The sequence below is a fragment of the Desmodus rotundus genome, chromosome 9 (genome assembly GCF_022682495.2).
Source record: "Desmodus rotundus isolate HL8 chromosome 9, HLdesRot8A.1, whole genome shotgun sequence".
In the NCBI taxonomy this organism is placed as follows: domain Eukaryota; kingdom Metazoa; phylum Chordata; class Mammalia; order Chiroptera; family Phyllostomidae; genus Desmodus; species Desmodus rotundus.
The window spans coordinates 94,648,508-94,671,286 of record NC_071395.1 but is presented as its reverse complement, the minus strand read 5'-3'; the positions used below and the strand labels follow the sequence as shown (position 1 = coordinate 94,671,286).

At 45.2% G+C, this 22,779-nt stretch overlaps 1 protein-coding gene and 1 long non-coding RNA gene across 2 annotated transcripts in view; one reads left to right on the top strand and one right to left on the bottom strand.

Annotated features, from left to right (window-relative positions):
* LOC139440288 (uncharacterized) overlaps window positions 1–22,779 on the top strand; it is a 36,319-nt gene that overhangs the window by 1,343 nt on the left and 12,197 nt on the right. The gene's annotated exons all lie outside the window — the stretch shown is intronic.
* Window positions 13,483–22,779, bottom strand: part of TADA2A (transcriptional adaptor 2A) — a 49,076-nt gene continuing 39,779 nt past the window's right edge. Inside the window, exons 12-16 of the mRNA XM_024572904.3 lie at window positions 21,203–21,274; window positions 18,831–18,963; window positions 18,231–18,274; window positions 15,883–15,956; window positions 13,483–14,416 (exon numbers count right to left, since the gene is read on the bottom strand). Of these exons, the coding sequence (XP_024428672.1) occupies window positions 14,231–14,416; window positions 15,883–15,956; window positions 18,231–18,274; window positions 18,831–18,963; window positions 21,203–21,274 (509 nt within the window). The 3' untranslated portion in view covers window positions 13,483–14,230. The remainder of the gene's footprint in view (window positions 14,417–15,882; window positions 15,957–18,230; window positions 18,275–18,830; window positions 18,964–21,202; window positions 21,275–22,779) is intronic.

Sequence of the window (22,779 nt, the reverse complement as noted above, 5' to 3'; positions counted from 1 at the left end):
AAAATAAATGTGGTGGTAACTATTGGACAACTTTTGCTTGGGCAGGTGTGGGCGGTTTCCAGTAACTGTGGGAGGCTGTATTGTCCGAGACACAAAAGTAGCTACAGATACGGCCATCCTTTGCCTGCCCATGACCGCCAAACCCCCACCACCACCAACACAGGTGCCATCTGAGTCCCCAAACCCCGATCCATAGCCCGTGCCTCAGAGGTAGGGACGAATGGTCTACTGAGCCCAGGCTGAACGTATGGATTTGTTGAGGGTTTGCTGTCACTCTGAGGGTCGTTTTTTAACTTACGTTGGCCCACCTGTAAATGAGTAGATGCAAAACGGACTTTTCAGCACAGTCCTGCCCTGGCAGGCGAGGGGAGGTACGAACGACTTCCTCGGGGCTCTGTGGTGAGTCAGACACCTAAGAGTCCCGACTCCACGCCCAGCCCTTCACTCACCACCAGATGTATCTCCTCGCTGTTGTAAATCGTTGGCATCGGAACTGCTGAGCAATCAAACGAGCAGTCATAGCTTTAGGGGGAGGGGTGATGAGAGGAGTAAAGGCCGCATTTTGGGTTTGTGTCTCCTGGCATCAGCATCTTCACCTAAAAAGCTTTGAGGCTTTTCTCGTACTGTTCCTAGTTCCCAGCCGGACCCTGCGTCATCCCATGGGTGCAGGAATATCTACAAGTTCTGTTGCTTCCCAGACAAAAACATAACATCAAAGACATCTTAGGGGAGCTAAAAAGGCCTAGGATGGAGAGATTTGTTTGTTTTGCCGTCATAGAGAATCAAAGCTTTAAAATTAGGCAATATTAACCTTTCTGCAGGAGAATATTGCCGGGGAAAGGCACCTTTCCAGCACTAGATTGCTCTACCATCAATTCATCTAGAAACTTATTTTTGACATGCCAAAACCAAAATAGCAAAATATCTAATAGAAGCGATTGTATGTCGCTTTCATGTCTTTCTCACCCCACAGTCTTTCCTTCAGTCAATTCAGTGACTCAGCAGCACAAATAGATACATCCCTCTTCAGATTCAAGCTTGTTTGTTACCCACAAGGCAGGTTTCCAGAACAGCTCTAGTCAGTGACAAGGAGCAGGGCGTTTTCATGAATTATGGGAACTAAACTACCATGAAGAATCATAACCTCACCAGTGAAGAGGAGGGAGGAGGGCTAACATAGACTTTGCGTTGAACAGTGATGCATCTGTAAAGATCTAGAGATTAAGGAAAGCAGAAAGAAGTGTTATATTCAGCAAGATCACTTAGTGACTGCACACAGAGGCCTGTAGGTAGGTAGGTGCTTCATGCCTTCACAGTGCAAGTGTAGGCTTCTCTATGCTCTACCGGGGGGAAACAACTTGACACTATTATCTTCTAGGCCAGCACTGTCCAATGGAACTGTGATGAGAATGTATCTGCACTAATACAGTGGCCCCTAACCTCACGTGGCTTTTGAGCACTTGAAATGTGGGCTAGTGTGACTGAGGAACTGTATTTTTTAATTTGAACTTTAATCAATTTAAATTTCAATAGTCACATGAGTCTGGCTAGTGGCCACCTTTGTGGACGGTACATTCCTAGACTAGAAATAGGTATCTTTATAGGTGCCAACTGTTTTGGGTACTCCTGACTACATCTAAATAAGCAGGGTTTCAGAGTGGTTCAGCTTCTGTCCAGAAGGAGAGCCGATCTGATCAGACACACTAACTAGAGGATGGAAACTTCTGCTCTGCTTGGCTTCTGATGTCTGCCTTTTCAAAAATATTCTCCTTAATTGCTTGCGCTCCTTGGATTAGCCAGACCTATGTGGGCCCCTCAGAAAGAGTAGTTGCACCTTCCCGTTTGTGTGATTGCCCCTGGTACACAAGTCAACAGCAGCTTTGATGTATCTGTCAGAACTGGGGAACAGTGGGGGTCAGGGCTCCTTGGTCTACAGAAGTTTACCATCAGGTCCTGTTAGTCACAGATGTGTCAAATCCCTGCTTGCTAATGCCTGTGATTCCAGATTATATGCCGCCCAACTGTAGTTAAAATGCAATACCATGCCCCTCCTGAGAAGTACATCTTCAAGCTATTGTCTTTGGCACATTTGAGAGGGACAGAGGATACCAGGTATCTGGGAGGAAACTCCACAAATGTGGAAAAGATAGAAGACCTAGGAGACAGGATCCCTAAACACACTTCATTGACTACAGGAATTGCCTGAGGCTTGTGCTATTTTATAAAATGTTACATAATACCTTACATGGCTATCGTAAGGGTTAACTAAATTTTATTAAAATAAAGTACTTTAAACTTCTGTTTTTAGAGTATTTATAGTTTTCAGAAAATGTGTTTTTCCATTAGTAAATGTCACGTTGCCGAAGAGAAAGAGAGCACAAACGAATCACCCATAATTTTACTACTTAACAAACAACAGTTAGCATCTTTTCTTTCTGGTCTTTTTAGTATACATAATTTTTCAGTTTTCTTTACGTAGTGACAATCATAGTGTGATGCAGTTTTGTACTCTGACTGCAGGTTTCCTGAGCTAGGCATTATATAAGGAGACATTACTGTTAGGTCAGAGTCGCTCAAGAAACCAGACAGACGCAGCGAGCTAAGGAGCAGGGTTTATTAGCGGGGAATAAGAGGGAAAGTGGAGCCAACCTAGGTACGTTGGGACTCTCAGGGAAAAGTGGAGAAAGTGGGGCCAACCAAGGAGGTTGGGGAGCCTACCAAAGGAGGTTAGGACTCATGGGGGAAAGTGGAGCCAACCAACGGAGGTTAGGACTTGCTCGGTTGTTCTTAGGGCAGGGTTTTTAAGGGCAAAACCCCACGAAGGGTAACTGGTTGGGGTGTCAGAGTCTGATTGGCTAGAGCTGGTTGCTGGGTGCCGTTTCTGCCGACCATTGTTCTTGATACATCTTGTCAGGCTCAAGTTCAAGCTGCATCCTGTTATGCCGGGTAGGCCGACCCCAGACCCCAGTCTTAGCTGGGCATCTGTTTGTCCTGGGTAGGGTCACCAGGCAGTTTCCCAGGCAGGCATTTTCCCAGGCTATAGTTTCCCATGGCACAGTTTTTCCTGCCTGGTGATATTCCATTGCTGCTAGGCCTACCTGGGTCTGTCATTCTTGCTTTTTCTTTTATATAAAAGGGTGAGAGAGGTCGCATAGGGATGAGGGGCATCATGTTGTCTTAAGGCTACTTCCTGCTGAGTAGGGGGCGTAGCAAGGGACCTCCTCCTCTTGCGCTGGATTGTGGTGTAGAGGATGGTACTCTCTTAATAGCAGAATGGCCTTGGTGGTTTCTGCTGCAGTGGCTTCAAATGTTTTTCTTATGAAATTGATTAACAGCTTAATTAAACAGGGTCCTACTAAGAGAAATAGTAATAAAATGAGGAAAGGGGTAATTAGGGGCAATAGCAGTGACTTGAGAGATGGGGAGGAATAGAAAGCTGAGTTGAGAGCCAGCTTCCGCTAGTGTAGGAGTGAGTGGAGAAGTTGACCTGACAATTCTGGCTGGGGACCTGTCCCCTAGCTTGGTGAGTCAGGAAAGGGGGAGGTCTCAATCCCCCTTGCGGTGTTGTTTGTTGGCAGATGACACACTGCTGTTATTTTTGTAGGGTGGAGAGTAGGGAGTGGTGTAGGAGGGTCTGAGAGAGAAGAGAGGCAAGGCGTCTCACACTGATGTGAAATTGGTTGTGCAGGTCAGTGAGGATTTGGGTGGCATGTTGTTCTGGTAAAATTATTTTGTTGTTAAGAGTATACTACCTATTGGAAAAGGTCGCTCCCAGTGTGGGGAGATTTAGATGTTCCTCTTTGGTACGTGGTGGTGCTTTAGAGGGCATTGCTAACAGTTAAGTAAGTGGTTGAGTGTTCTGGGCTAGCCTTTTGGTCTCGGTGTCTGCTTTACTGTTTCCTATAGAGATGTGATCTCTCTTACGTTGATGTCCCTTGCAGTGAATTACAGCAGTACGTGTGGGTAATGAGGCTGCCTGGAAGAGCCTGAGGATGAGGTTCCTGTTAATTATGGGGGAATGTTTAGAGGTGAGGCATCTTCTCTCCCTCCATATGGGGATGCGTGAATGTATGATATGGGAAGTGTACCTGGAGTCCGGGTATATGTTTACTGTCTGTCCCTTGGCGAGAGTTAGACCCTGATTAGAGCTATAAGCTCTGCCTGTTGGGAGGTTGTTCCTGGAGGGAGAGACTTAGACTCTAGAATGTTGTCGAGGGTGATGTCAGCGTAGCCCGCTCCCTGCTTGAGGGCCTTGAAGGAACTCCCATCTAAGAATCAATTGGGCGTAGGTGACAGGAGAGGGCTGTCCTGGAGATTAGGGAAGGGTGTAAAAAGTGGTGAATGACCTCGCTACAAAGGTGAGAGTCTGTAGAGGAGTCAAAGAGAGGAGCAAGGAAGCTGGGTTAAGACTTCGAGGGGAGGGATGGATTTGGACTTGAGAGTTTTGTAGGATTTGAGCATGGAGAGGTTGTAGCTGGGAGGGAGAAGTATTAGATATAGCCAAGTGTGTAATGAGAGGGTTTATGGAGTGCGAGGAATATACCACAGGTTGGCATATGGAACTAGCTTAAGAGCTTCCTGAATGAGGATGGCTACTGCCGCCAGAGCCCACAGGCAAGCTGGCCAGCCTAGGAATGGGGCATCTAGTGGCTAAGAGAAATAAGCTATGGACCTTACATGGGGCTCATTGTGTTGAGTTAAGAGGCTCAAGGCATAGCCATCCCGGGTGTCCAAGTAAAAGCAAAGAGGTCCTGTGATTGGGAGGAAAGGGGAATGGTTTAAAAAAAAAAAAAAAAAAGCTACAGAAGGGTGTTTTGTGTCCCAAATTCAAGGGTCAACAGAGGAAAGGAAGGTGGGGTCTGATGAGTTGGGTGCTGGGGGATTCGGGTGGCTTCCTGAGGTTAGCAGCAGGGCTGTGTGTGGGTTTGGAGCATGTGTTACGCTCTGTAATGAGGGTATTAGAAGGGAGGCTTGTAGCTTGGCTAAAAGGTCCCTCTCTATCAGCAGGACAGGGCAGGAAGGTGTAACTAAGGAGTGAGAGCAAAGGTGTGTTCCCCTATGTGGCAGAAGAGCTGAGGAGTGGCCTATGGTTTACTTAGTTTTCTGTCTATTCCTACGACAGAGGCCGAGGAGGGGGTTAAAGGCCCCAAATATTCTGGCAGAACTGAGAACGTGGCTCCTGTATCTAGGATAAAGGAGATGGATGGGCTTACCTGCCTCTCCTAGGGTTACCCTGGGTTCAGCGGTGGTGAGGGCAACGGCAGGGGCTCTGGAACCCGGGCCTTGTCAGTCTTCCGCGGCTAGACCGAGTAGGTCAGGAACTGCGAACTCAGAGGCCGCTTCTCCCACAGAGGAAAGAAGTCTGGTCCCTCGGCTGGAGGCCGACAGACAGTCAACCGTCCAATGCCCTGTCTTCTTGCAGAGGAGACAGGGTCCAGGAGGTGGCTGTGGGTTCAAACAGAGCTTCACCCAATGTCCCTTATTTCCACACCTGAAACAAGGACCCCAGGGAGACTCCACCTGAGTAGGTTTCTTTCCTTTCCCGTGACCCCTAGGGGTTTGTCCCTGGAGGGCAGTGGCAAGCATTAAGTATCTCACATTCTCTTTTTGCTGCCTCTCCTTTTCCCTGTCATCTTCTCTTTCTTCTCTCTCTTTTTTGTTCTGTTTTTTTCTCCTCCTCTCTGTTGTTGAATACTCGGAAAGCCGTCTTAGTGAGGTCCTCTGGTTGTTGGAGCTTTTCCCAAATATCGAGTTGGGGCCCTTCTGCAGAGCCTGGGTCCAGACTGGTGTGTTTGAGAACCGCCTCACTGAGGCGGCTGGTGAAGGCCGCAGGGTTTTCATCTGGGCCCGGGGTGGTCTCTAGAATTTTGTCACCCTCCCTGACATAGTTTGTGGGGCCCCCAGAAAGAGAGCCGAGCTACGCTCTGTGTGTGCTAAGTCTGACAGCGAGAAAGGAACACTGGCCCGCACTACGCCGTCTGTCCTGCTGCAGCCCCGAGGAGAGTCCCCGGGAGGCCTGAGTGGGGGCGACACCGAGGCACTTGAGACAGGCCCGCGAGCAGGAGTGCGAGGTGGGCAGATGACAGGCGGGTATAAGGGCTTGGTCCCGGGTGGGAGAGTGGGGCTCGGGGGCTGGGAGCCCCCTAAAGAGAGAAGTGGTCGAAGCGCGGGGGAGGGACCTGCGCAGGGCCGAGGGTGGTCGGCAGGATCGGCGGGGGTGGCCAGGCAGGGGTAGGAGCGCTGACCGCCCGCCAGGGCACCGCAGGGGGCTGTCAAGATCTGGGAGGGTGTAGAAATCGAGAAAGTGCGGCTCTCTGGCTGTCGCCACAGTGCCGTTTCCTGGCGATCGCTCCCGCGGCTGCGAACCAGGCAGCCGGGAGGAGAGTCCCGGCGGGAAGAGGCTGAGATGTCCCCGTAATTACACGGAGAACGAGAGCGGGGAGGAGGGAGACTACTAGGAGGGTCCGTCCCAGTCCCACGACTTGAAGAGGGCTGTTCCCGGAGTCGGAGGTGGGCCAGGGCGGCCTTGACGGCTCCCCCAGAGTCAAAGGTCGAGGACTCACCCCAGAGAGCAGTGACCGGTGTTGAGTGGGAAGGTCCGGTGCAGTGGCGAGGGTCCCTGGAGGGAGGGTCCTCTAGGGGGAGGAGCGCAGTGCGGAGGAAAAGCCGGAGAGGAAGCTGGAGCTGCTGCTTCTAAGGGTTTCTGGACGACCCCTCGGTCTGGGAGCCGGGGCGGCCGGAGGCCAGTCGCAGTGGCCCCGAGGACCGGAGCGAGGGCCTCCGGCCGGGTGCCCGACCCCTGGTTTCCGCACCAAAAAATGGCAGGTCGGAGTTGCTCAAGAAACCAGACAGATGCAGCGAGCTAAGGAGCAGGGTTTATTAGCAGAGAGTAAGAGGGAAAGTGGAGCCAACCTAGGGAAGTTGGGGAGCCAACCAAGGGAGGTTAGGACTCACTCGGTTGTTCTTAGGGCAGGGTTTTTAAGGGCAAAACCCTACGAAGGGTAACTGGTTGGGGTGTCAGAGTCTGATTGGCTAGGACTGGTTGCTGGGTGCCATTTCTGCTGACCATTGTTCTTGATACATCTTGTCAGGCTCAAGTTCAAGCTGCATCCTGTTATGCCGGGTAGGCCGACCCCAGACCCCAGTCTTAGTAGGGCATCTGGTTGTCCTGGGTAGGGTAGGCAGGCAGTTTCCCAGGCAGGCATTTTCCCAGGCTACAGTTTCCCACGGCACAGTTTTCCCGCCTGTTGATTTCCCATTGCTGCTAGGCCTACCTGGGGCTGTCAATTACAACATGTCTAGGATAACTAGGTCATTTAACGTGTATCTGTCTCTGAAATTTTCTGCCCTTAATTCACCCCTGGGGCTGTGGCAATGATGCACAGAGATGAGCATTCCCATATAAACAACGTCCTTGGAAAATGCTCATCTGCCTGTTTTAACATTTGCTCTTTCAGGTCTTAGTGTCCCTCTGTGAGACGTTACCCTGCCGTGAATTGTGTGGTATAGGAAAACCAGGTGCTTGCTTATACCTGGCTGGAGTTAAACAAAAATATCAAAGGCTCTCTGGGTAGGGAAAGGAACGGGGGGAAGGGAGGTACCGGGTGGTTAATATACCTTATCCCATTTAATCTTCATCAAACTCGGTAGGTAGGTGTTATCAAGCGCTTTAGACACAAAGGGCCAAGAAACTTGCCCAAGGCTCTGTTATTATTACGGAGCAGAACAGGCACTGGGACTCGGGTCTTTCCAATACACTGGACAGGTAAATAAGAAAGCGTATAAACTCTTAATGTAAAAAGAGGAGTTTTAAAAAATTACAACTAGAATGTATTAACATGGGTCGGCTTTAGCTCAAGCGGTTACTTTGTCATGGAAGACACTAGAATGTATTAACATATTCTGTAAAAACCGTCTTTAAGTAATGTTTAAAGGCGAAATGTAGAAATGAAATATTTCTCCCCTGTCAGTCCAAGAGCCTGAACACTTCCCCTGTAATTTTTTTTTTAATTTTGTTGATTTATTTTTAGAGAGAGGGGAAGGGAGGGGGAAAGAGAGGGAGAGAAACATCAATGTGTGAGAGATACATCAATTGGTTGCTTCTTGCACACCCACAACTGGGAACCTGGCCCACAACCCAGGCATGTGCCCTGACCGGGAATCAAACCAGCGACCTTTTGGTTCACAGGCCAATACTGAATCCACTGAGCCACACCAGCCAGGGCTCCCCTCTAGTTATAAATCACTACTCCTCAACTCAAGTCTGACTTTGCCAATGAAAGAGGGGAATGTGAATGGGGGTAGGCTGTAGAGGTTCCCAGATTGTTTAGAAGGTAACATCTAACCTGCTGTATTGCTCATCTGCTCTGCTTTGCCAAATAGTAGCAAATATGTGTTAGAGCAAGTTGGAAGCCTCAAGTGGTTCTTCTCCTCCACCGCAACCCAAGATGTACACATTGTTGCTGCAAACATACCTTGGCTGCCGTGTCTCCAGAGCCCTGGAACAATGTCTAGCTACATCCTGGATGCTAATCAGGGCTATCTCCTTTCACCAGAGGGCCTCTAAGCTCCTAGACCCTATATCCACCCCACCTCGCCACATCTGCTGCAAATCCATGGCTTGCCTTTTTCTTCCGCCTAGTTTCCATGGAGACGCAACAGTTTACTTTTTCCCCCAACTCTAAGCCATGGTTATTTTTAACTATAAAACCCTGAGCCAGGTCACAGCTGGGATCTGGATGGAAGATGCAATGACGTCTATAACCACCCTTCTCCCCGGCAGACACCTTCTTTTGTGTAGTTGCCGGGGGTGGAAGGCACTCCTGGGAGATTTTGCTCTCAAATGCGTTTTTGCTTTGCATCATGAAGTTAAAACTATGCTTAGATTTGATAGCTGTTCTGAATCTGAAACCATGCATGCCCAAAACAAGGCAATGATTTTCGTGTGTCGGAGGGCGGGCGGGCTGCCAGGTAAGGTTGACCTAGCTGTCACCTACCTGTGGCTTGCGCTTAAATGCCCTTTGGTAAAAATATATCAAAGTGCTCTCCTTTAGGCAAAAAATAGGGCTCTGGCTCCTGCCCCCAATAGAATGGCTTTTTCTGCTGAGCTTGACCTTGGTTAGTATGAAGCTCCTAATAGGATACTGTAGGGAAAAGCTGTTCCACTTCTCCAAAGCAGACAGCAAATTCCCATGCTATCAGGGTTCCGACACTGCTGCCCCCTCCTCCTCTACCAAAGTTCAAAGTTCAAATTGGCACCTCTTGTCCCTCATCTCTAAGGCCCCTGGTTGGGGAGCTAAGTGTCTTCATGGCATTTCTGAACTTTTCACTCCTTTTAAATAACTCTTTGAAAACCTATTAAATTACTCTGAAAATTGCCCTTTTCATCTTAGACATCCTACCATTGTAAACTGAAATAAAAATATCAGAGTTAGTCCAAATTCATAATCAATTTTCTTGTAGAGGATGTTGATTGGGAACATTAAAATCAAGCTCTATAGTACAGGTTTCATTAATTTTTTAAATGTGTTTATTTTTAGAGAGGGGGAAGGGAGGGAGAAAGAGAGGGAGAGAAACATTGATCAGCTGCCTCTAGCACACACCCCAAATGGGGACCAGGCCCGCAACTCAGGCATGTGCCTGGACCAGGAATCGAACCTGTGACCTCTTGTTTTGCAGTGTGATGCCCAACTGAGCCACATGGGTCAAGGCTCCAGTAATTTTTTTAAAAATTTATTTAAAGAATATATTTTTTATGTTTTAAAGGAATCCTCTAAATGAAGGATAAGGAGAAAATCCGAATCAGTTACAATTGTTTAATGGGAGAATGAGCAGGTTAGGTCACTGCAAACAATTCAGAAACAGGAGTGTACTCTGCAGACAGCTCTGCAAGGAGGAGGGGAGAGGTGCATCGGCAGTGTCATCAGCTGGCACTTCGCTGTCAGTCCGCTACTGAGTAAGGGGGGTGAGATGACAGCATTTCAGCATCTGTGCTTCGATTAAGAAAAAAGGTTGGTTTCTTAAAACCATGAGGTCTTCTTTTCACACTTCCTAAGATGCTGCTTCTGTTCAACATAAACTCTGGATCAAGGTATATTCATTAGCAAGCCACCTGGAAGCTTTCTGTCACCTAAGACCCCAAGGGAGACCAGAACAAGCTGAAAAACAAACAAACAAACATGTTACATGATTAAGAAGGAAAGATTAATTCAACCAAGTTAGTTTGATGCTATCCTCTGGGCTCCAAAGAAGAAAACAAGTGCATCAGACTTAATTATCCAGTCCTCAAAGACACAGAACAAGTCTGGACCGGCAAAGGTTAACTTCAGAACTCTCAAAATAATGATGATGTATGGTGATATTCAAATTTTTTGTATCCTTCAGTTTGGGGTTTTAAACTATTTAAGGGTTACTTTCTGCTTCTTATCTCAACTTGCTTATTCCTACTCTAAACAGGGAAGGGACCCAGGATACAATGCATACCAAGCAAGTAACTCATAGTGACAAAGGCATTTTAATATCACATGCAAGACATCCATCCTTTCCTTAAGTATCCAGGTTTCTCGACTGTGAGCCCCGTCAAATCAATGGGCAGTTAATGCTTTCATTCCACCACGTCTCAACTCACAGAAGCCGAGGCACTGGCTAACACTCAACAGAAAAACTCCGTCCCATTAGATTCAGAAACGTGCTTTCCAGACCTCTCAGAAATCATTCACCTGTCGCTCCACTCCAGTCCTCAAAAGCAGCACACTAGCACACTTAACAGCTCTGATGCATATTTCATGGATAGGCTTAAGTTCCAAAATATTCCCTAGTTAAATGCTCTCCATTATTGGTCTCACTCCCAAATTAAATGCCTATGTCAGCATGACCATTACTATCTATCCAGGGTGCTCTGGCCTTGCTTGCAACTGAGATTCTGCTCAGTTTCACTTACATTTCACTCCAGAGGGCTGGTGGGTGTGTCTGATTGAAGAGAAATCCTTTGTCCTAGCTGGGCTACCTCTTCTACACAAGGCCATAGATATGGTAGAGCCCCACTGTAAGAGAGATGGCCCCTTCTGGCAGATCAAGGAGAGGTTCAACACATCTGGCCCAAGCCCATCGGAAAGGAAAGCAAAGCTTCCAGATCAGTACCTCTTGAATCAAACTTTAGAAAATTAAGCAAAAAGCCAGGTACATATAGGTTGTGGAAAAGCTTTTTGTGCTGACAATATTACAGTGTATACTTAGAAGACATCCATAAAGATCCTTAAAAATGGATGAACCATGTTCTAGAATGCTGTTTAGAACCTAACACTACCCTCCTGCATGGAGACCAGAGGAAAAGTGTTTCAGAGTAAATGTGAACAAGTTTTTCCCAAGCCTCTTTGTAATTTGGGCCTCTGATGTGTCACACTGGACATTTTAGTTCTTTTATTACCTATCTATGTATTTCCTAAAGCTAGAATGACTTACTAACTGGAACTTTGTTGTTTTTGATGTCATTGTTCTCCTCCTTCCAGCTAGCTACAACCCAGTGATGTCATAACTAGAAATGGGCAGCTTGTTCTTATCTTTCAGCAAGGACTGTTAATTAACTACTGAGTTGAGATTTTAAAAGGGTGGGGGTTGTAAACTGTAAAAGAATGAAAACTAGAATCCAAGAAAGGATAAACCACAAATAAGTGGTCTCAAGAGAGTCTACATCTTTAAGCATGGGAAAGGGTCACTACAGGGAAAGACATTTGTTCCCCATTTCCCAGCACTGGAAGAGAAGGATATGCTTAAAATGTCAGCAAAACCTTTAATGTTACATTGCAATAAGAATTCCTAACAGTAAAAAGTCTTTACTTCAGCTCTGGCTGGTGTGGCTCAGTGTACTAAATGCGGTTTGATTCCCACACAGGCCACATGCCTCTCTTTCTCCCTCCCTTCCCCCCTCCCTAAAAGTAAATAAATGTATATATTTTTACAATCTTTATTCATGTTGCCAAGTTTTAGAGTACAGTGTTCCTCTTCTGAGGTGGTCTGGACTGAGACCTCTATTAATGCAGCTTGCTAGCTCTAAACTGTGAGTAAAAAGAAGGGCCTTTCTTTGGTAATAACATGGAAGAAAATAATGTACTTAAGCCAGCCACATCAATATATCACCAAGTGCTTTTCCATCATAAAGGCAAAAAGAGTGACTCAGTGACTCCTTTCAAGAGTACTCATCACCCAAAATATGGCTAGATCTTTGAGACCCCCCCCCCTAGGGATTCTAGGTCTTAAATTTTGCAAAGTTGGATTTACCAAAACAATGACAATCCTACTTTCTAAAATCCAGTTATTTGAAAGTATAGCCTTATTTTTCCATCACTGTTTTCAATCATGCCGTTTTCCCTCACCGAATCTACAGATTCCCCAGTCAGTTTTTCAGAGTTCAACTGGTTCCAAGGTTTCTGTGAGACTGTCCTACCACCCTCCCATTCCAAACTACCACAGCTGCCCCTTGTGTCCCAGACAACTGAATCTCCTGGCACCATTGTCCTTACTCCCACTGCTGCCTCCACACCATCCTCCACCCACTGTGTCTGAAACAGTCCCACTTCCATCTGCCAAACTGTCTCTCTCTTCTCTATCTCACCATTGCCTCAAAGCTCACCTCTCCCAGGAAGCCTTCCTTAATCAAGATTAAGGACTCTTCAGACCACAATAGGCATCACCTGACATTGAGGTCTAATGTACCCAGAATTTTTACAATCAGAATTGCCTTCCAGGGATAAGAGGCAATCCCTTTGTAACCAACCGAGGGTGAGAGTGCTGGTGGAACACATTTTTCTAAGAGAGGTAAGTATGCAAAAGACAGCAAGCATGTCCACAAGCCCCCCTTTTTAAAGACTGAAGTCTTTAATTATTCTAATTCCTTCAGATCCTCAGTTCCTTTTCACTTGTAACCCCCCAGATGAGGTCTGTCTGCAAGCTGCACGCACAGTTACATCAGTCAGAAAGTCTGAGCAGGTACTTCCAACAAAACGTAGTATTGTAATTGGATATTTTAAATGTTGAAAGAATTAAAGATTTAGCTACTAGAGGTCATCTGTGTAGATTCTGAAGTTATTTCTATGTGCAACTCTCCTTCTAATGGAAATGGGAGAGCCATGACTCTGAGTTTGGCTTCTTATTCTGCAGAAAGTTTTGAGGACCAGGTTTCAGATGCGGTGGGGTTACTCACCCTCATTATCTACTGAGTCCCATATATGAAACTGTTTACTTTTGTTTTAAAAGTAGCATTTATTGGCCTTTCCCCATTAAGAAATTAGGGTTCAGGGCTCAATCCAAGTAAAGGGGAGGTTAGTTGCATCATCCCCATCCTCAGGGGCCTGGTACCCTGGGGAACCCAGGGGAAGAACAGGGTTGAGTCCAGGACACACACTAGGAGACAGTGCAGCACGATGAGGTGGGCATCCAACACCCTAAATGTGCTGTGGCTACCAGAATATTTGACACACCCACAAATTAAGCAGCAAAACATTTTAATCCATTAATTCTAAAAATAACAGAGACATTTTATATTCGATGCCACCTCCTCAAAAGTCTCCTGCAGATCAGACAGTCTGCAAAGTACAAAGCCAAACATTAAAGATGCAGTTTGGGGGGGACGGGGCTGGGTGGAGGAGGGCAAAGAGGGGGGAATGGGGACCTATGTAATAGTGTCAACAATAAAGATAAAGAACGCAGTTTGGGACAAGACCACCACGAGGACATTTTCCTCCCCTTTGCTCATCCACATAAGTTGTCAGCTTAAAAAGTCCTCAGAAGGAAAAGAGAGAGCTTTCTTATGCTCTGTAACCTTTCTCTTTCCTTTAAATCTGTCTGTATTGTTTGAAGGCAAACAGATAAATTCAACCACTCAAGTACAAGGGTCTGAGCTGGACCCCTGGGACTAAAGACTGGTTTAGTTCTATTTCTACCAACACTGTGACGTGAGGCACTATGGTTCTTGTTTTGCTGTAAGAAGTGTTAGGAACAAATGCCCACTCGCTCACATTTAATAACAGCTTATCTAGCACATAACTCCGTGGCACAATACAAACGACAGTGTTTTAAAGCAGGGTGGAGAATAAAGTAGACATTATTACACCTTAAGGTTTCCTTTGTCCTTTTCCCTCTTTTTACAATGAGAATTCAGCTCAAGAATATCCATACTGTCCTTTGGTCCACCACATTCCAAACTTGTGACTTCAGATCCCGAGCCCTTCGAGCCTCAGGCTTTAGTGATGTATCCTTCTCGAATGAGGAAATCGTAGATTTTCCGGGTTTTGTTCACGTCTATCTTGATGAGCGCTCTTGCTTGTGCCAGTCTCAAGCCTCCTTGCTTGTTACATTCGTTCAACAGAGCAGATTTGTATTCTAAATAGGCTCCTGGGACCAACCTCACCATCTGACAGAGCTGTAAGACACGGCAAATTTAACAAACATTAACATCTATCACTCTCATAATTTAACCCAGCAGGAATAGCCAAAATAAAATTTAAAAAGTGACATCAACCTCCAGCTATTTATAGGAGCTGTTGGGTGGCTGGACTACATTCCATTTAGTTTCTTCTTTGAAGAGAACACATACTAAAGACGGACACTCCGGAAGAGAAAGCCAGGATATGATGCTGGCAGAGCCTTTAGCATGTGTTGGCTGGCTCAGCTGTGTTTGTCAGGGAGCAGCCGGGGTAGAGGCCCAGCACATTCCAACCCAGCCAGTCAGGGAAGAGCCACAGGGCATGGTGGGGGAAGGGGTGCGGATACCTGGATTCCCAAGTGTGAATCACACTATTTTTAGCGTCAGCATAGAGTCCTAGTCCCTGCTTTTGTGATACATTTCCTACTTTTGAAGGAGAGGCCTGGCTAAGAGACGCCACTTTAGCTGCTAAAAATCCAGAAAGCTGGCTCACTCCAGTTTACTTGCCATCAACCCAGCAGTCTAAGGCCACCATTGTGTGGGTCAGGATAAGGACTGCTTCAAACTCCAGGCCCTTCGGTGCTTGGGTCAGAATGGCCTGTGACTTTTTTTTTTTTTTTTTTTTTAGTAATACCTGGATATAAAATATACTTCCTTCTCTGAAACTAATCTTTGCTATTCCTGGTGGATGAGACAAAAGACTAATACTAGTCCTTCCTCCTTTATGACTCTTCCATACTTGGCTTGAATTAATGGTACAAAGTGGCAGATGCGGACCCTGATCTCGGGGAGTGTAAAAGGAGCAGATGAGGTACAAAGGAGGGACCCCACTTTTGGAATGAACCTCAGGGCCATGGCATGTTCTTTTGAAAACACTTGATGATGACTCTTTCGAGGCTGCGCTTAAATTTTAGAAACAGCCACAAGTCATATGCAGACAAGTCTGATGATCATCATGGAGAAGAAAAGTGAGTCATGCCATTTTTAAGTCGACATTACTATGTGACTATATGACAATGAATTCCTCTCTTTATGCTCATAAACATGCCATGGAGACGATTCCAAAAATCTTTTAAGGGATGGTTATACTGTTGGAGAAAGTGTAGAACAACTCAAAGTGACTGCCCTAATGGGAAGTAAGCATTTTCATATTAAAGTTATCTTAGGTTTGTAAAAAATTAATTTCGTTCAGATAAAGCACTTAGCACAGTATTTGGTATACGGTAAATGCTCAATAAATGCCATTTGCTATGATTAGGAGTTACAAATCGTATGTTCTTCTCTCAGAAGGCAAAGGTGATAAGGAAAGGAGTCCTGTGAACCTGCTGAGCTAGCGCTTGGCCTTTCCAGAGAGGCCAGGACTGTAACGTCGTGAGATACGCAGAGCAAAACGGGTTTAATCCTGTAACGGCAATTCAATCATTTATCAGTCTCTTTCTTCTAGCTCCCTTTCTTTTTGTTACCTCCTTTTCTTTTTCATTCAGCTTCTCTGTGCCAGGGAGGCCTGTGAGGTTCAAGGGTGGTGCACTTCGTCTACCTACAGACACAGACAGAAAAGGGCACGTCGTTCATAGTACTGACAATTCCTCAAGTGTAAAATATAACAAAGTTCCATGCAGCTATAGGAAATTTCCACCAGTCCCTCAGGCCCCAGTTTAACTAGCAACATGGGCACCACAATGTCCACCTGAAAACAGAAATGGTAATTTGTGTCTCCTTTGCTCTCCTAAAACACACATATAACCACACACATCTCAGCATCAAATACGACTGCTTAACACAGTAGTTATCACCCATTTCTTCGGAAAGCAATAGGAGATTCTAAAATCGAAAGCCCAGGTCTCATCCAGTTAAGAAAGGTCAAACACTACCTGCCTTGACAGCTGATGAATGGAAATAACAACTCTGCAGGAGACATTCCCTAACCCTGGCCACTCTGCCAGCAGTACAAGGCAAACACGGTAATTAACCAAGTGCCTGTGCCTTCAGATCAAAGGCAGACTGTTAGGCCAGCAACAGGCCCTCCTTATTTATTATGTGAGGGAATATCTTTTCCTTCCAAAGTAACTCTGTTTACAGGAAAGATCCACACAGGGAAACAATGAGCTATTATATGGCAAAGTAGAGGCTGAGGTGAATTCCCATACCTGAGAAAGAACCTCAGTACGAGGACAATGCCCAGGGTGGGAAGCTTGATGTGCGAAACTTTCTGGTTTTGTTTTGCATGTTTGAGATTAATGTTCATTTAGGGACGGACAGACTGAGTTAAGCAAAATAAAATGCGGAATCATGTAAGTTTCACGGGTGTTGCCTTTTAGGTGGTGGAGAGAAGGGGGCGGGACTACTAATAGGCTGCTCTGCTGGAAAACATGCTTCTCTGTAAAACAACAAAGGGGATAAAGGCTTCTCCATAACAGGACTCCCCTACCCCTAAAAGCTCAAAAAGGGAGACTGAAATCATTTGCTGCCTCACCAACACTTCCAGAGGCTAAGTGACAACCAAGAATCCAGGTTTCCTAGGCTGCACTGCCTTAGGACCAACTCAGAACATGAGGAGCAAGGGGTCTCCTTAACCTAAATATAGGGGCTGAAGGCGGCTAACACCGGCCTAGGAAGCAAGAAAGAATAAGTGAGCTCGGGTGGTTCGGAAAACACAGATGCCAAAGTTGCAGGCTCACGATAGTCCATTCATGTTAATTAGCCAGTATGAGGTTATTTATAGATCTGTACTTAGATTGGTGGGGAGAGGTCGGAAGTAAGAAACTTTAATTAGACTTGTATTTTGCTGTTTTTGGCTACTCCCTAAAAGACTCTTTTCTCCTTTAAGTATGAAAAAATAATTACTTGAAACAAAGGAATAAATGAAAAAAAAAAATCATCCCTGAGGTGGTCTTCCTCTGAGTCCTATCTAGATCCTGAATCTACTGAGAGATTTGAGCGGCATCATCACAGGTCTGTTCCGAACTTCCAAAGAATGGTGAAACTGCAAATGGGTCATCTTCTAGCCTAGTCTGTTTCTAATCAGTGGCGTGGTCTGTCTGTTCTGATTTGGGAAAGTGGCTAATCTACCATATGGAGCACCAAGGATTATCAGAGAGCATATGGCTTAATCTGTCTAGCGCTGTAAACTATACTAAAAATAGGACATAACCAAAGAGGTAAAATAAGAAATAGAATCCCTTAACTCACCAAGTTAATTTAGAAACCCTTGTGTTTTTGGCGGGTGACATGCCTCGTTGCTTATATATTTTATTTTTAAAGATTTTATTTATTTATTTTTAGACGGAAGGGAGGGAGAAAGAGAGGGAGAGAAACATCAATGTGTGGTTGCCTCTCACGCACCCCCCACTGGGGACATGCCTGAAAGCCAGGCATGTGCCCCAACTAGGAATTGAACCAGCGACCCTTTGGTTCAGAGGCCGGCACTTGATCCATTGAGCCACACCAGCCAGAGCTGCTCATATATTTTATATGATACAAACCTTTATTTTTTCCCTTTGAGACAAATCTCAAAATCTGTGTTAGATCCAACCACAGTAAACTAACTGCCCACAGACACTGGTAAAATGAGGAGACCACCTCTCTGGAGCTTGTTCTTCCTGGTCTCCGTACTTTAACCCTGAGGAAGTCCCTGTCTGGCCATGAAGACTCTGAAAAGTTGCTGATGTTTATAAATTGGGACAACGTGTAATTACCGTTACTCTGTCTAAGCACCTTGATCCCACAGAGTGGGGAGAAACTGTTGGGTCACCACAATCTCTAGAATGAAAACTTCACAATCAAAACTTGTTCTAGCTTGAAAAATAATTACCTGAATTCGAAGCCATCGAAACCGAAGGACTCAGGCCAGAATCACTACAATGAAGAAGAGGAATTTATAAACTTATGTCACACCAAAGGTGGCAATTTTCAAGAGCCCACGTGGGACTTGCCATTTATCCAGCCGGTTACTTGGAAAAGATGTAATGAGACAGACTGCACGGTTACCCAGGTTATCCCACTGGATGAGCCCGGAAAAGACGTCTGTTCTCGGAGGGGAGATGGGTTGGATTTGTTAAGAGCTCTTAGCCAGGAACATCACAAAGACCATTCATGGGCAGAGACAGGAACATGATTCTTCAATGGAAATTATACCAACAGAGATGGAGGGAGAGAAAGACCTGGGTCGAGGGAATTTACTTATCTTTAAAAATAAGATCAAAGTAGCAAAGTAGGATTCCAGGAGGCCAGTTATGTTTCTCAAAACTATTAGTACTGCACTGTTCCTGAGATAGATACCTTAAATTTTCTGAATTCTTCCAGTTACCCAATTATTATCACTCTGCCATAGGTAGGGTGCCCATGGAAATGCCTGAAAGTACATGTAAAGGCCAAAAGGACGCTCTAAAAGGACCCTGGACTCATTACTCACATGTCGGCTTGCCGGCGGAGCCACTGCTGGCAAGCACTACTGTCCTGGATGTACTGGAGGACTTCGGAGAGCATGGTGCGTTTAAGGCGCTCCTCTTCTCGCGTCTTCTTGAGGTGATCATAGGTTCTGGCACCTGGAGGTGTAAAAAGCCCACCACGCCACCAATGGTAATGCAGAACTAAGATAATGCAGCAAGCAGTTTGTCTTTTTCTGGTTTCTTTGCAAAACTGCTTCCACAATTATTTTTCTAAGAGCAAAGTAGATTTCTCCTAATTTGAAATCACTATTTTGATAAGAAATTAAAATATTTTTATTCCTTTTCCACCTTTAAGAAATTTTGAGGAGGAAAAAAACCCCCAAAACAGAAAAGTACAAAGAAAGTAAGAGTGACTCATATTTCCACCCCCAAAAGTAATTAACATTTAATAGTTATATTTGCTTCCTGTTCTATTTTTCTATCTATATATTTTTCAAAGTCACGTAAGTGCTATAAGCATACACTCTTCCTTAAAAAGCAATCAGAATAACAAATAAAAACAAGTCCTCACTGACCACCACTGTTCCTTTCCCTTCTTTCCCAGAGGCAACCAATACCAGGTAACCAAACCCTGGAATCAGAGTCTTTACACGCATATGGCTAAACGAAAGCTGCATGGTGTTTTATACAAAGGAATACAGACTCCACAATGCCACACCAGCTGGTTTCAACCTATGTTCCACAGAGCCCCAGAGCACCATGAAAATCTACCAGGGCTGACTGACATGAAGAGCCAGGCACGGCCGCACACTGGTGGTTCTGGGTTCTACACCTGCAATAAGTGTGAAAATAAAGAACCACTGCCCTGACCAGTGTGGCTCAGCTGGTTGGGCGTTGTCCTGCATAGTGAAGGGTACCAGTTCAATTCCTGGTCAGGGCACGTGCGTGGGCTGCAGGTTCAGTCCCCATTAAGGGCGTGTATGAGAGGCAACCAATTGGTGTTTCTCTCTCACATTGACGTTACGCTCCCTTTCTCTCTCCCTCCCTTCTCTCTCTCTAATGAATACAATTTTTAAAAAACAAAACTAAAGAATACTAGGCTAAACTTACACCCACTGAACTACTTCATGTGGGTACTGGGTGATCACTTTCAACCAACAGGAAGAAGGAGGGAATGCTAAGGACCATTCCAACAATAACAACAAAACAACAGAAACTGCCATTTGTTGAGGATTTCCTGTGTGCCTGGGACTGTACTATGTTTTCATGCACTTTCTAATTTATCTTCACACTAATTCTAAGAGACATGGAAAACTGAAACTGGACCAGAATCACAGACCTGGTAAACAGCAGGGCCAGAATCCAAACCCAGGCTGTCCAAGTCTAGACCTGAAGCTCCTAACTACTATAATACACTGCCTTTCCTTACGACCTGGCTCTCCTACAACTCTCTCTTTAATCACTTTATTTTATTTCATCTTTTAAAAGATTTTTATTCATTTTTAGAGAAAGGGGAAGGGACGGAGAAAGAGAGGGAGAGAAACATTGATGTGCAAGAGAAACATCACTTGGTTGCCTCTCACATGCCCCTAACCAGGGACCTGGCCTACAGCCCAAGTGCCCCGACTGGGAATGGGACTGGCGACCCCTCCATTTGGAGAATAATGCCCAACCCACTAAGCCACACTAGTCACGGCTCTTTAATCACTTTAAACCTACCGCCCACCTTCAGACCAAAAGATCACCACCAGTTCCGGTCAGAGCACACGCCTGGGATGCAGGCCGGGTCCCCATATGAGGGTGTGCAAGAGGTAGCCGATCGATGTTTCTCTCCCTCTCTTTCTCCCTCCTTTCCTCTCTCTCTAAAAGTAAATAAAATCTTTAAAAAAATTTATAATCACTTTAAACCTTAGTTTTTTCATTAACTGGAAATAACAGTACATATCTCACGATCCAGGTGGCATGCTGAGCACAGGGCCTGATGATGGCAAACTATGAGATGTTAGCTGCTATTAATGTAATTAATATCAACTCCTTAAGTAACTGAGATGCAAGCACCCAGAGCCAGCTGAAGCTTGGTTAGTAAGAATGATCAGGCCATGCACCACTGAATTTTAAAAGGCTGAGGCTAAACACGAGAATCCAAAGTCCTTTTTTTAAAAGAGGCCACAGTAGAATTCTAATCTAAAGCAGTGCCTCTTTTGTGGTTTACTGTTTATTTTGCCTCAGATAAATCGTACGATGGTATTTATAAGGATTAAATAAATGAAAGTTTACTGAAGGGATTAAAATCTCCTGAAGAAGGAAAGCTTGTTTTAAAAATCCACACCACCTCAGAGACGTCCTTTATGTGTTAGGAAGACAGCTGCCCTCTAATATAGCATGTGGTACTTACTACAAAAATTGGTAATGCCTGCTGTCCTGTATTCTTGGAGCCTCTTGATTTCCTTTCGGAGTTCAAATTCCACTGTTTCTCCCAAAAAGAACAAAGGAGAAAAATGGGAAAAACAAAGTGAACAACAATGAGCATTTTCAGTAATTCTGCATTATAGAAAAGACTGCGTCATTCCATTTGGGGAATCCTGTTTGTTGGTAACATCTCATTAGAAATTTTACCCAAGAGCTCAGAAAAACGCACTCCAGCTGCCTTCCAGCTGCCGTCTCCGGTAGCAGCTGGGATTCTCTCTCAGAAAACTCTGAGTGAACCGGCTGCATTCACTCAGCTACAGAAGTAGCATACTTTTTTAAACTGCCAAATTTCCCTGCTCTGTTTATCCTGTGTTAGGGGTTCTACCACACAACCCAATTCTTTTATGACACCTGTCTCTGCTATAATGTGATGTGGCCCTTCTGCAAGGGGAGGACAGATGCTCTGTGCTCAAGTTCCAGAAAATTTCTTTCCCCACAGAAACAAAAGAGCACTGTTCCTCCCATAAACCAGGCATCTCTGCTTCCTCCGAGGACACAGATCAGGTTGCACTGCTTGGGTTATTGCATAACGGCGTGCTCAAATTTGGGCACTCGGCAACAGAGGATGGAGGAAATGTCTGGACAGTCCACGGGGTGTAGTTCCTTGGAGTGACACATGAACCAGGGACGGCACAACTGGGACAGGAAGTCAAGGCTCAGTCACCTAGCCTAAACCACACAAAGAATGAAACCAGAGAGGGTGTCTGGTGTGGACGACCAGTCTTGTTCAGACAAATGCCTATGATGCCACGTAAGAAATATCTGCACGATGAGAGCAGGATAAGAGCCGTGGCGAAGCACCCTTCCAGAACTAAACTAGCATCAAATACACAAATCTCACGAGGAAGGTAGAGGCTAAACCACCCTGTCCAGATAGATCTCTTTCAAGTCTAGGTTTTCCTGCCTTAACAACTTCATTTTTTTATAGTGAAAAAAAAAAATTCTAATGATAAATGGGTAGAGCTTTCAAGAGAAAAAGGCAAGGGAATGATGGAAGTACTTTCTCCATGAGTTAATCCAATTCTGTCCCCACTTTAAAAATTATTTTCAATACTAAAATATTCATGAACAAAATAATATAATGTCTGGGATTTGCTTCAACATAATCCAGTTGAGAGTGGAAAGGGAGTGGCAGAGATGACACTGGACTGGCTGTGTGCCGATAACTGTTAAACCTCCATGACGGATACTGGGGGTTTGTTATACTATCACCTTTACATTTGTATACAGTATTTGAAAACTCCTATAATAAAAAGTAAGGGGAAAAACTACTAAACTACTGTTTATCTGGGGAAAAAAAGAAAGTCCGTAGTTTTTAACCTCTTTTCTCCCACCCTAAAAGTCCCAAATTTATTTCATTGTAATAAAGGGAAACAAAGACAAAAATATTCATATTTATTTATAGAACTTCACTTAAAACACATCAGTATCTCTCCTAATTATATAAACACACACACACACACCCAAAGTATCCAAGTATTTGTTTACAGAACTTCACATAAA